General features: G+C 27.8%; 2 protein-coding genes across 3 annotated transcripts; one reads left to right on the plus strand and one right to left on the minus strand.

The window, feature by feature from the left end:
* The first annotated feature begins 44 nt into the window (after window positions 1–44).
* IntS4 (integrator complex subunit 4) lies at window positions 45–10,469 on the plus strand. Of its 2 annotated transcripts, none has more exons than XM_015513772.2 (17): window positions 45–296; window positions 360–521; window positions 708–836; window positions 904–1,059; window positions 1,133–1,309; window positions 1,685–1,824; window positions 1,883–2,075; window positions 2,148–2,328; window positions 2,391–2,596; window positions 2,654–2,776; window positions 2,839–2,974; window positions 3,088–3,221; window positions 4,379–4,731; window positions 4,789–4,953; window positions 8,937–9,096; window positions 9,161–9,383; window positions 10,204–10,469. In XM_015513772.2, exons 1-17 carry the CDS (start codon window positions 246–248, stop codon window positions 10,413–10,415), a joined length of 2,901 nt encoding a protein of 966 aa, XP_015369258.1. In that variant the 5' UTR covers window positions 45–245; the 3' UTR covers window positions 10,416–10,469. The 2 variants fall into 2 exon arrangements, with proteins under 2 accessions (XP_015369258.1, XP_015369259.1); XM_015513773.2 differs by having other exon boundaries at window positions 46–296; window positions 2,148–2,322.
* IKKepsilon (I-kappaB kinase epsilon) lies at window positions 10,454–13,614 on the minus strand. Its single transcript, XM_015513774.2, has 4 exons — window positions 13,046–13,614; window positions 12,679–12,983; window positions 11,376–12,615; window positions 10,454–10,992 (listed from the first exon to the last, which is right to left on the minus strand). Exons 1-4 carry the CDS (start codon window positions 13,298–13,300, stop codon window positions 10,585–10,587), a joined length of 2,208 nt encoding a protein of 735 aa, XP_015369260.1. The 5' UTR covers window positions 13,301–13,614; the 3' UTR covers window positions 10,454–10,584.
* Window positions 13,615–14,188: the final 574 nt, after the last annotated feature.

Below are 14,188 nucleotides of genomic sequence, written 5' to 3' on the forward strand. Positions count from 1 at the left end.
ACAAACTAAGTTGATCGCTGATAATGTGATATAGTTAAATAGTTTACACAGAATAAGACAATAGTAGCGAATAGCGATAGCGAAAAGCGAATTTCAAAACTTCAAGTTTTTAAATGACTTAATTCTTGATACTTAGTAATTGAATTACTTGAATTTAAGAAAAGTGATACAATTTGCTTGAAAAATAAAAACTGAGACATTTATTAAATATTTTGATTTTGATTTTTTCTATTAACTGTGTTATAATGGCGGCAGTTTTAAAAAAAAGAGCATTAGCAGAGTACAGTACACAAGTGGTAAACAATGTCTCTATTATTATAATACATATATCAACATTTACTAGCTTATGTTTTTAATAGTTGGAGCCACAACCACCAGTGAAAAAATTGAAATGTCTAGTGAAATTGTCAGCTTTAACAACTGGTGCTACCCTATCATTAGTAAACACAATTAGTGGTCGTAGAACTCCAAATGAGATAGTGCAAATTTTGCTGCAAATATTAGAACAACTTCAATTTCAGGTAAAAAAATTGCCATCAAATGTAACTAGTAACATATTTATACATTTTGTGTCAATCTACTTTTAAATATTAGGAGTTTTTTGACTGATACCTACCAAAAGTTATTTTTATAATGAGTTTAGTTTATTAAATTTATTTGTTATATTTAAGTATTTTATAGTTTATGTTAGTGTAATTTATTTTTAGGATTCAGATATCTCTAACATCTTAATAAAACTCAGTGAACATTTTAAACTCCAATCAGATTCTACAGTCAAGATATTAATATTTTCTGTTTTATCGGCTATTGGTTCTTCGGACGAAACTAGTGAAGATGTAAGTTAATTGATTATTGTAGTTTGGTAAAAAATATATTTAATTATAGAAGAATTTTTGGTCATAGAATGTGTACAAAATTATTGATGAAATATTAACTTTAATGAAGGAAGTTAAATCACAGAAAATCAAAACTAGTGGTCTTAAAACACTATTGGCACTTGGAAAGCGTATGAATCATGATATGGCTCTTCATTTGAAACTAACTAACTATGCCAGAAAAGTACAATACTTTTTTTATGCTTATTAATTACTAAAGATTAAGAAATAAAAATATATGTTTGTGCTGTTTATAGACATTGGGAGATTATAGACCAAATATAACATGTGAGAGTTTAGAGGTAATTGGTGAATTGATGCCTGTGCAAATTCCACAAGATTCTTTGGAAATTCATTCTGAAATGCTTAAATTAATTGGAAGTTATACTCAACATTACAATGCAAAAACGAGGAGTAATGCTTTTAATACAATGGTAACAAAGATTTAAATATTCTATTCATGTTCATGTATTAGAATTTGTAGAAGTTGTTATATGCTAAATTGGTGTCGTGTACCTTTTTATTTAGTGTACTACAATTTAGTTACTGATATGATTAAACTATTTGTTTGTGTTAGTGTCTCCTGAGTATTACTTTATAGATCTGTGCAACTCCTACATTGATATCTAAAGTTTTCGGTTTCACAACTAGAATATTCCTCTATGATATGTAGCAAATGTTTCAAAATATAAAAATTTATTTATTTTTCTTAATGTGAATTATGGGATTGATTTTGATTTCTTAGGACTACTTTATAGTTTAAAATTGTTCTTTCTCATCATATTATAATTTAATATTGTCATACTTAGGTACGACTTCACGACCGAGGTATAAGGTTAAACCCCGCTGTGTATCTAGATGTTTGTTCAGTTATTAATGATGATAATGAAATGGTGAGAGAAGCTGCTTTAAATGTAATTTCAGTTTTAGGAAATTATTATCCGGAAGAGTAAGTAACATAACATATATGGTCATTGAATGTATAAACAAAATGTTTACTTTAATAGAAGAATCAAAGGTAGTAATGGTGAAGAAATGGCTCGGATGTCTGATGAAGCATTTGAAAATATATGTAATTTTATGACTGATATAAGTTACCGAATTCGTACCCAAGCTGCAAAACTTCTTGGATCTTTTCTGTCCGTCAGTACAAATGTTTTGTTAAAAACACTGGATCAAACATTAATGTCTAATTTGCGTGTAAATACTTGTATTTAAAACATATTAATATATTTTAAATACAATATAATCAATTGTGGTTAAATGTTATAGAGAAAACGAACTTCTATTGAACGTGTTTGGGAATGTTTAGCAAAAGGTACAGCTATGATGAGTGCATTAAGCACTAAGGATACACCACAAGAAATGCTAGATGCGCAGCAAGTTAGTTTAGTTAGTACAGGTGCTAGTGGTGCATATCTTCATGGCTTGGAAGATGAATTTCTGGGTAATGGTATACTATTTCATGTTTGAAAATAATAATTTGTGATTAATATTTCAATCTTTTAAATTCAGAGGTACGCATAGCCACAATAAGTTCAATGTGTTCATTGGCAACTAGACATTCAGAATTTGCAGTAATTGCAATGGAGTTTTTAGTAGATATGTTTAATGATGAAATTGAAGAAGTACGCTTAATAGCTATTGAAAGTCTTGTAAAACTTTCATATGCGTCTGGACTCCGTGATGATCAAGTGGAAATTATATTAGCAGTGATTGAAGTATGATCTTCTATTTTGTACCTAATTAATTAATTTTATAATTCTATAAATATTTAGGACTCATCGAGTGTTGTACGTGAAGGCTTACATAATATATTTGCATCGTTTGAACTATTAAACCAAGAAGGATTAATGATGTGCACTAATAGATTAATTGAAAGTTTGAAAAAATATCCAGAGGTAGATAAGAGTTTTAATATTTAATAAGTATTTGTCTTTAATAATATTTTTTATTTTTTAAGGACAAAAAATCTATATGGAATTGTATGAAAAATTTAGGACTTAGACATCCTACATTAACATTGGCATTGGTACCTGAATTGTTGGCCATTCATCCTATGTTTGAAACACCCGAACCAAATGTAGAAGAACCATCATGTATCCTTTAATATTTATTATATTCTGTACATTATGTCTACTATTGCTTTAAGTTTTTTTTTATATATATTGATTACTTACATAATATAAATTTTCTTTGACTCATAAAATAGATGTAAGTGTGTTGATTTTAGTATTCAATGCGGCATCAAAGTGTAATTCTATTATATCTTTACTAGAGGATAAAACCATTAAACACTATAGTTACTTAAGAGATATTATGCCTCATTTAGTTCCATCTTTGCAAGTATGAAAATATTTTAAATTTTAATAAGTCTATGATTAAGTTTCTTTAATAACTGAAGAGGATATCACATACTCTTACATCTTTTCTAATAAGTAACAATTCAGGTTACATTTGTAATTAGAATCCAAAGTTTTACATGATACAGAAGACAATATTATTTTCTCCCTAAGAGTCGCTTGTATGTAACTTTTAATTTAAATTTAAATATATTTAATATTTTAAATTTAAATTTTTCTCAAAACGTTAAATATTGAATCTCCTAAAAATAAGTGGGTGTATGGCATCCTCTAGACAATATAGTTTGTAAACTACTAATATTATGATAAGGGGTTAAAAGTGAAATTATTAACTCTGATTATATTAGTTAATATCAATTATATATAATATTATTTAGTATTTACATATTATTAAATATTTAATAATAATCAATAATTATGGATTCATTTTTATTTCTTCAATAAGCGCATATAAAAATAAAGCAGCTTTAGTTTCATTTTTATTTAAGTATATTTTTTACTGCATGCCAAGTTGAGTTACTAAGTTTTGGGCTTCAAAATTTAGGTATTTAACTATGTAAACCTAATTCTTTAATGCATATAAAATTATAATTTTTACTTTAGTATTGTGATATTTAGATAATATTAAAACATTTACTATTATTACATTTTACTAACTTAAATTTATCAAAATGTAAAAAAGTTTTAGTAATATTTGAATAATTTTTTTTTAATTATATTATAAAAAAAAAACGAAGTTCTAGACTCTAGACAGCGTTAATTCCCAGCCAAGTGTCTTGCCAATGGGTGATCTTTCTTAATTCAAGATATTCATGTTACTAATTATAATATCATATATACATATTGACTATATTGTATAGATTGTGTATTTCAAATTATAAAATAATAATAAAAAAAAAAATTATATTATAATACCGTTGATTAAATATATAAAGCTATAATCAACTAATAAAAGCATTTTCCAATTAAATGCTTGCAAATCTAAGTTTCACAATTGCAGAGTTCTAGAAATGAAATCTAAAATAATATGATACATTCCACATGTTAGGATTAACATATTATTAAATGTTAAAAATGTAATTCCATGCTTAAAATTAATATTTGTTAATGTCTCAAAATATATGTTTATATATTTTTTAGCTAGGTGGACGTTTATCATTAAGCCAAGTTGAATTAAGACCTACTGAATCAGATTCACCTAAATCTCTTGAACTTCTCGAATCATTAATCAATCAAGTATCTGTAGTTAAAGGTAGCACTAAAGTGAAAATTAGTTTGCTGGAAACCTTCTATCATAACCTTATAAGATTGGCTCAACTTGATCAATCTGTTAATGGTACAGCAGAGCTTAGTGCATTATACATGCATAGTCAACTGTTACTGAATAAAGTGTTGAATAATAATAATAAAACATTTTACTCAAATGCTGTTTCTACTCATCAAGCAAATAATGTGCGCACAAATATTTCACAGTTGTTACAGAATACTTTAAAGTATGTAAATCTGAATTAATTAAAATTATCTATATATTTAATCTTTTGATGTTTTAGAATGCAGTACTTGTTTGTTGGCTTGAGTGTTCAAGAATTAGCTAGCATAAAACAATTTAAATTAAAGGTCATAGCTCTCCTTCTTGTATATATTGTAAATGCTACAAATCAATCAGCCAGAGCACTAAGTCATTATTTTTTAACTCAATTAGAAGACACAATTAAGTAAGTAAAAAATAAATATATATATATGTGTTAAGAAGAATATTTACTATGTACATTAATAATGTATAACTATGTAGAATAATAATAAGTAAATTACATAAATGACAAAACAAGAATATAAATATATATGAGATACGAGAAAAAGAAGATAAAGCTATTGGTAGAACCTCTGAAATATATTATAATAGTGTTAACTTCTCCCGGGGAAATAATGTCAAAAATCTAGCCGCTGGACCGAGAATTGAACCCTCTCTCGCTTACTGGGTGATTGCTCTACCACCAAGCTACCCGACCGCATAGACCCATGACGCTATATCCCCAAGTTAACAGATGTTTACAATAGTTAATTATTATTACTAATATCAGTGATAATAAATATTTATATTTTTGAAGTGTCTCTTGGCCAGTTTCTTTTTATCCTTTTAATATGATTTTTGTTATAAAAGGCATTTGGGTAATGAGGGTTTTTGTGATCTGTAAGTATGTTATGAAAAGAGTTAAAGTATTTTATTGTTAGTTTTTTGAATGTAGAGATATCTAATCATTGTGTAAATTTTGATTAGACATACTGCGGACATCCAGTCATTCAGTGGCGTGGCGAACTCGAATATTTTCAGAGGCAAGTATATTTTGCGATACCCACCCACCCATCAACCATAATTTTGTCTCTCAATTGGAAATAGGGTAGGAGGGGGTGATTGCTTTTCACAGACAATTTATCTTATTAGGTAGGTATTATTACCAACTACCTAATGGTTAGTAACCACTGCCTACTGGATACTAGCTTTCGTTTATATCTATATTAGACAATATTAAAATATCATTTTATTTTATTTTCCTAAATTCGTTATTATGAATTTAAATTATTTCCCATCCACCCAGTGTCACACATCACCCACCAAAAAAAACTGAGAGGCCGCCTCTCAATTACCCCCATCGCCACGCCACTGCAGTCATTACTCACTAATGATTGCCTGAAATGCTTCTACTAGGAAAATTTTTTATGGTATTGCTTAGCCCCAGATTTAGATACCATATGGCAAGGTAGGAACTATAATAGATTTATAGATAAGTTTTTTATTTTTGAGGTTAAGTTTAGACTTGAGGTGAAGGTATATGTTGTATTGTTTTTTTTGTTTTTTTATGATCTTTTATATGAGTCTTTTTTTTTTTGGTATTCCTGTTTCTAAGTATATTGTTGAGTTTTAGTTTGGCAAAAGGTTATTGTCTAAAATTAATGGATGACATTCTTTTCGAATTAAGGTAAAGTTTAGTGGGTGAAAAAATAATATCTAAATAATTATTATTGTTATTTTAAAATCCATCATTGTCACATAATATATGTTTTTTGAAAAAAATAATGTTTAAATTATCAACAATTTAAATTCTAGTTACTTATTTCAATTTTGTAAACAATAGAATAATATTCAATGCTACTTTATATGAAATTTTCAATAAATATCATAAATTAGTTTAGGCTCAAAAGTTGATTTAATAAAACTTTAAAAATGACACAAAATGGACAAATATTAAATTAAATAAAAAATTATTATTAAGAATTATTTTTTTTATTTTTAAACCACTTTAAAAAAAAGCGGGTAAGTCGTGTATGTCGCTCTGCTGTACAGTAGGTTACAAGTGGGTTACTGTAATGGATGGAATTAAATTTGAATCCAATGATATTATATCATTGTATACAAAAAACGATTCTGAGCGAAGACGGTTTATCTGTCTAGGATATATTATAGATTATTAAAAATTTTCAAATCTTAGTTTTAAAAAGAAAAATTTTTATGAATTTCTAGTTTGAAATAATTTGCGAATTTTCGTGATTTTTACATATGTTGTCAAAATTCAAACTTTGAATGCTTGTAAAAAAAAACTGTGGCTACGCATTTCTTTTATTTTTCAATTTTTATTGTAAAAATATATTATGAGCCTTGTATTAAATTTTCAAATCTTAGATATAAAAAGAAAATTTTTTATGAATTTCTAGCTTAAAATAATTTCTGTATTTTCGTGATTTTTACATAATATGTTGTCAAAACTCAAACTTTGAATGCTTAAAAAAAAAATTGTGACTATGTATTCCTTTTATTTTGCAACTGCTATTGTAAAAATATGTTAGGAGCCTTGTATTAAATTTTCAAATCTTAGAATTAAAAAGGAAAACTTTTATGAATTTCTATCTAAGATAATTTGAACATTGCCGTAATTTTTACGTATTTAGTCAAAATTTGAACTTTAAATGCTTATAAAAAAAAAATTGTGCCTACGAATTTTTAATATTTTTTAACTTCTATTGTTACAATGTGTTAGAAGCCTTGTATTAAATTTTCAAGCTTTTCTACCGAACAAATAAATTTTTATCGATATTTATAGAAAAAAAAACTAATAAAGTTGAAAAATTAAAATGTCAGTAAACAGCTCAAAACAAATCTAAATATTTTGAAAATTTTATCAAATATATAACACGCCTATATAAACATTCAGTCAAAATTTCAAGTATCTGTGGTAATTTGTTTTAGAGTTACACCAAAATAAGGAAATCGCTAAAAGTGAAAATCCAATGTTGTAAAAATTTAAATTTCAAATGCTCATAAAAATTTAATTTGAATTTCAGGTGGAATTTTTATTTGTGATAAAGATTGAAAAACTTGTAAGGAATCTTGTATTAAATTTTTAAATCTTAGATTAAAAAAGAAAATTTTTTATGAATTTCTAGCTTAAAATAATTTGTGAATTTTCGTGATTTTTACGTATTTTGTCAAAATTCAAACTTTGAATGCTTATAAAAAAAAATTGTGACTATGAATTTCTTTTATTTTTCAACTGCTATTGTAACAATGTGTTAAAAGCCTTGTATTAAATTTTCAAGCTTTTCTGCCTAACAAATAAATTTTTATCGATATTAATTTAAAAAAAACTAATAATGATCGAAAATTTGAAATGCCTATGAATAGTTCAACTTAAGTCGAAATTTTTTGAAAATTGCATGGTGGATAGAATATACTTATATAAACATTAGGTGAAAATTTCATGTATCTATGGTCATTTGTTTTAAAGTTACATCAAAAACCAAAATCGATTTTGTCGAAAAATGAGTGTGCGTAAAATTTCCCATTTTTCCCTTAATTTTAAGTTTGTTTTACTCAATTATTTAGAAAAGTATTAAGAATTTTTTACTTTTGACCCCCCAAAGTACCAACTAGATTCACTTTCTGATCGAACGAGGTACTGAAGTCAAAAATCGAAGCATTTTTACTGCCCCAAAACGTGATGAGAGACACAAAAAAAAAAAAAATAAAAAACACATCATGGTAAAATCAATACATTCATCGCTCCGCTCAGAATCTAAAATTTTACTTTTATAATATTATCAATATTGTCAAAAAATATTAAAGACAAATCAAATTTATATTATATTAAACAATAAGTGTATGCTTAATATTTTCCAAATTGATCAAGCAGCGGCTCCATCAGAAAGCAAATGTTTATACATAAAGAATTTCTACTTATGTAATCGGTAGAGCTGTATTAGCACACAATTATTAAATTGTAAAACCAATCGTATTTTGCGTTTGTACTAAATTATTATTAATAAGAGTACTCACTATACATGGTAGCTTGGTAGCCGGCTAGAGTTGTATGACAAGTTATATTTTTGTAGGTTATTAATTATTATTTTTCATTTATTTACATAATCAATGTTTAAAAATAAAAATATAACAAAATAGACAAAGATAACATTAAATATTAGAAAAACTTATTTAAAATGTAGAAAACATAATGATAACAATGAATAAAGGGCCAGAAAATGCAAAAAAAAAATGCACACCCCGAGCATTAGTAATAACTTATAAAGTTATAACTTACGTTTATTTAGAACTTAGGTAACATTGTCAAGAAAATTAATATTTTTGGTAATTTTTACATGTATTTACAATTGAATTTTGTACTTCTTAATTTTTATATATCTTTAGGTATATAAGTGAACACGATCTACAACTTGAAGCATTCACTTCTGTAATCTTTAAAGAATTGTCTCAATTAGAAGAATCAAAACCAGGAATTGTAGCTAAATTACTTTTACCCATATTGCAAAGCTCTGAACCTACTCCACCACCAAAACCAAACACTAACGTGAGAACCTTTACATAATAAAATAATAATAATATACCTATATTTATAATTTATTTTATTTTAGATCAAAATGTGTAAGGTTGTTATTAATCGTCCACAGGGTGGCCCAGATACTACCCATAAGTTATCAGCAGGCTTAATCCTTCCTATCCCATTAAATGCAGAGTTATATAGTTTACAAACAGATTCGTTATCTTTATTGCGTTTAAAAATTAAATATCCTGATCAACAAACGCATTTAATCATGCCACCAAGAAATCACTTGCGTCTAGTAAATCTCAGTAATGGTAAGTGAAATTTAATAGAATAAACAATGTTCATTCCATTTATTGTAATTACGATTAATACTCTTAAAAATTATTACATTAAGTAAGTTTTGATTCAACAAAACAAATTATACTTTTGGTGAAAATGTACAATCTTATTAGATTTTATAAATGTGTTATCCAGTTTGGTTACAAAACAAAGAAATTGACCAATGATTACAAAAATGATGTCTTCCCCCCCAAAAGAAACTTCAATGTAAAATATGTTCTTTTTTTTAATTTAGCTAAGTAAGAATTATATACAATTATTAAAATTTAAAATTCTAAAATGCTCAAATGGCCAATTAAAAATAACAGATTAAAGTGGATTATTCTGAATTTAAAATGTCTATGTTATGCATTAAATGTGTTAATGCTATTAACTAATATATCTATTGTCTATGGTATAACACATTATAATACTATATGCTAGATCTTAGCATTTATTATCAGACATTCAAACATCTGTTGTAATTAATAATTTTAACAATAATTATTTGAGAAATTATAAGTACTAAATTAATAAAACATATTTTAATACTAGATACTCAATTATTATCTACTAAATAATTTTTATTATTTACTATGTACATTTCTAGCTTTTTGACTTTTGTTTATAACTTTATGATTAGTAATATGGTAGTTATTAAATGGATTATATTTGTGTATGGAGACCAAATAAAAAAGTTATTATTAAATATTGAGCCCTCCCTCCTTAATAAATTCTTGGGTATACCACTGCTTGTTGTAGTATTAATTTTAATATTATACATATTAAATATGTTTTATTTTTTATTTTCAGAATCATATTATCTACTTGATACTAATGCATTGATATCACATCGTTCTGAATGGTCAGAAGCATGTTTTGTTGAGCTGAGCTTAGCATTTGATCTAACCGAAACAGAAGGAGCTCTGGCACATGTCTTACCTCCTACACAGCCATGTATTGTTGATTTATGCAAACCGGTCAAACTTAAAGTGCATCCTAAACCTGTTAGACGTGGAATGTAATTTAGTTAATTTTATATGAAGATAAAATATATTAGCTGTTTTTAATTCGATCAATCGATAATGATTTTATTCATTTGATTATTTAAAAATATTGTTCAATACAAATTTAAAAACATTGTATAAATAAATTATTAACAATATACTTAGTATGTAAAAAAAAAAAACAATGTCAGTCGCATAATTTACTAGGCTCAGTTATATGCTTGAGCATTTCATTATTTCCTTTAATATCAGATACAAGGTCATCAATATCACGTAGACCTCGTAAACTGGCCCTCAACGCTTGAATATCTTGAGCACTAATACGACCAGCATGTTTGGCACCACTAGATGTAAATTTTACCTTAGCAACATTTACAAGACCATCGTGAAATGATGCGTCTGTCTCATTTGCACGCTCAATAAATCCAAGTAGACGGTGCTCAAATGTATCAAAATCCTTGTCTAAAATTTGCGCCTGCAAGTAGACAGTCTGTGCCATTTTATACCAATCTGCCATACAATCAGCTAACTGTGTCACTACAGGCTGAACATCTGTATCTAACAATGTTCGAGCTCTACGGCTGGTCTCTGTGATCTAAAAAATCATATAACAAGATATATAAATTATTTTTTTTTAATAAAATAAACTACCAATTATGGGTTTAAAATCAAATGCAACTCAATCACAGCACGCCAGGAGGCAGTATTTTGTCAGGGTCGCTCATGGTAGCTCGTGAATAAGGCAAACCATTTAAAATGATCATATAATCATGCATGCTTCTTAATTATAATTTACTAACCATTGATTTGAGTAGAAACTGTCACCTGGGGTGCTATGATTGAGTTGTATTTTATTTGAAACCCACTATAGTATAGTTGAAAGGATATCTATTTTTAAATTAAGTTGAAAAACATTTTAAGGAAGAAAATCAAGTATTTTAAAATTTTAAAAATTAAATTCAAATATCTATAACATACCTTTATTATTTCTAACACGTGGAATTGTTCATCATTATACGTTAAACTACGTGTAGCACGATCTCTTAGTAAATGTTGCCACGAATCCCTTAATCTTTCCACTAGTGTTTTTATTCTTGCAGGAGCTCTATTTTTGTTTGGACATTTAAATGATCTGGTTGCCGATTGCCATTCTCTAGTTAATGTCCTTTCTTTGACGTATCGCTGATGTAACTGTTGTATTGCCAAACTTAAGCTATTGTTCAACTCATCACTTAATTTTTCTGACTCTTCTTTTAATTCAGTAGATATATTCTTGATGCCAATCATATTATTAACACTTTTGTGTCCTCGTACAGAAATTTCTACAAGATATTTTGTACATTTAAACACACTTTGTAGGTGGTCACTTTTACTCAATACAGATTTTAGTTTTTCAGTAACAATTTTTGTAAATACTTGAACACATTTATTAATTAGTTGACTATTTAGAGATAATTTTTCAACACGCTTTTTACAAACATGTCCTACACTACATGCAGTTTTAGCAAGTCCTGCATCACTGTCTACAGATGTCAGTTTTGGTAAGGACATATCAGGAAATTTTGGAAAATTGGGTACTTCACCATCAGCTACCAAAGTAACATTATTGTTTTCTTTACTAAACAGTAAAATAGGCTTGTGCATTTCAGTTGGCTTATAAGACCTACCAGGTAGATCTAATCCTACTTCAGACAGAAGGTATGTAGACTTGTATAAAAGTATTTGATTAGCAGGAGATATTTCAGTTTGATCTTGAATTAAACACTGAAGTCTTTCATATGTTTCATCAGGATGCAAATATACACGTATATTTTGAACACGATTAGTATGAAAAATATGTAGTAGCCTTCTATCTAATGTTTTAGTAACTTCAGCAAAGAATTTTTCAAAACTCCATATTCGTTGAGATTCTAATTCTAAGAGACCAGCTAAGATCGGTGTAATAAGCTTTTTACAACCATCACTTAATTGACAGTTCTTTGGTAAATCTCTACTCCATGTTATTGAACCTTTTTCAGATGTTTGCACCCCTGATAAAACACCAGATGCTTTTTCAGTTGTTATATAATGCATAGTCTCTTTGTTTCGTCGCCCACCATATGGTCTAAATGGTAAATTTCCAGTAGCTACATGATACAATGTAACTCCAATCGACCATAAATCAACAGTAGCTCCAAATGTCTTTGCAACTGGTTTTCGTAAAACTGCTCTTTCATACCTAAAAAAATAAATATATTTGCAAACAACTTAAAATAAACATAAAATATGTTAAATTTCATACATATGTGGATGAAGATATTCCTCAGTTCCATACAATGACATGAACTCTTGATCTTCGTGTAATTCCCTTGCAGCTCCAAAATCAGTTAATTTATAAATAGGCAAACCATCATCACTCAGAAACTTCATGATATTTCCTGGCTTCAGATCTCTATGTACCAAATTATTGTCACGTAAATGTTTCATACCGGCTGTAAGATGTTCTAAAACTAATAGAAACTCATCTTCCTGTAAGCCATATGTGTTTTCTGGATCATCTAGTATTGTAAATAAACTCCCTCCCGTACACAGTTCCATAACAATGACCTATAATAAATTAAACTTTATTACTTAATTTTATACAACCTCAAAATATGAAATTCACTAACTTTTCCACGGCTTTCATGTTCTTCTTCAATGGCTAACAGCTTTACAATGTTTTCATGTTTTACCTTCTCTAGGACTTCAAACTCACGCATTTGAACATCTAAAGGCCGCATGTGACTCAACTGATTAAAAGTTTTGACAGCCACTGGTTCACCGTTGTGTTTATTGACACCTTGATAGACTGCACCAGTTGCACCCTTTCCAAGCACACTTGTGGTACACCAAACATAGTTTGTGGATCCACGTAAAAATGACATGACTGCTTCAAGATAACTGTGTTAAGGATACTGTTCACTTTCTCCAAAATCCACAGCAATTGTTGTAATGACAACACCATTGGTCACGGTCTGCAGAATTTGACATTCCTAGAAGACCTAAAAATGACCTTCTACAGCCCTACCTCAAGTATGAATATTAAAGCATAGGTATGTATTGAAAACGATCTAGGTATTTCTTATTTCTAGCACCAGTATTCGATGCCTATGTAAAAAGAACTACGATTTTTCTTATTGTATTTAGTATTATTACTTTTTCTTTACAACGTTCGCTTTGAATGTTTTGATATTATCATAAAACCTTATCATTCATTATTATTTACACATTTATCAATTACCTACAGGGGGATACCTTATGAAATATATATATATATATATACCTTATACATTTATAAATTTATGATAAAGAAGTTAACTGCTGTCTAAGGTTGTCTGTTACGATCAGAGCATTGTCATCTATTCTGTTAAATGTTAGTGACTTACAGTCAGCAGTCACTAGTCTTTAGTCTCAGTATCTGTGTTAGTCATTAGACTGTTTAGTGTTTGAGTTTTAAAGACAAGACATCCAGTGCCAGGCACTAGAGTACTAGACAATCATAACCCCGAGGTTCGAAATAATAATAGTATAATAGTTTTAAAATTTATAGATTATAATAGTAATTACTATTTTTTATTTTTTAAAACTACTTTTATATCACAGAATAACACAGTTACTGTGTTATTCTGTGATTGTATTAGATGGTAAGAATCGTAGAATAGACAATAGTAATTGTTGTACCTTGTACGTCAGTACCGTTAAATTGATAATATTTTGAAAATAATTTGAATAATGATTAATGATCTCGACGTCGGAACAAAAACAAAGTATTA

Source organism: Diuraphis noxia, unplaced genomic scaffold (assembly GCF_037042655.1).
Source record: "Diuraphis noxia isolate RWA-SAM2 unplaced genomic scaffold, SU_Dnox_SAM2 contig0003, whole genome shotgun sequence".
In the NCBI taxonomy this organism is placed as follows: domain Eukaryota; kingdom Metazoa; phylum Arthropoda; class Insecta; order Hemiptera; family Aphididae; genus Diuraphis; species Diuraphis noxia.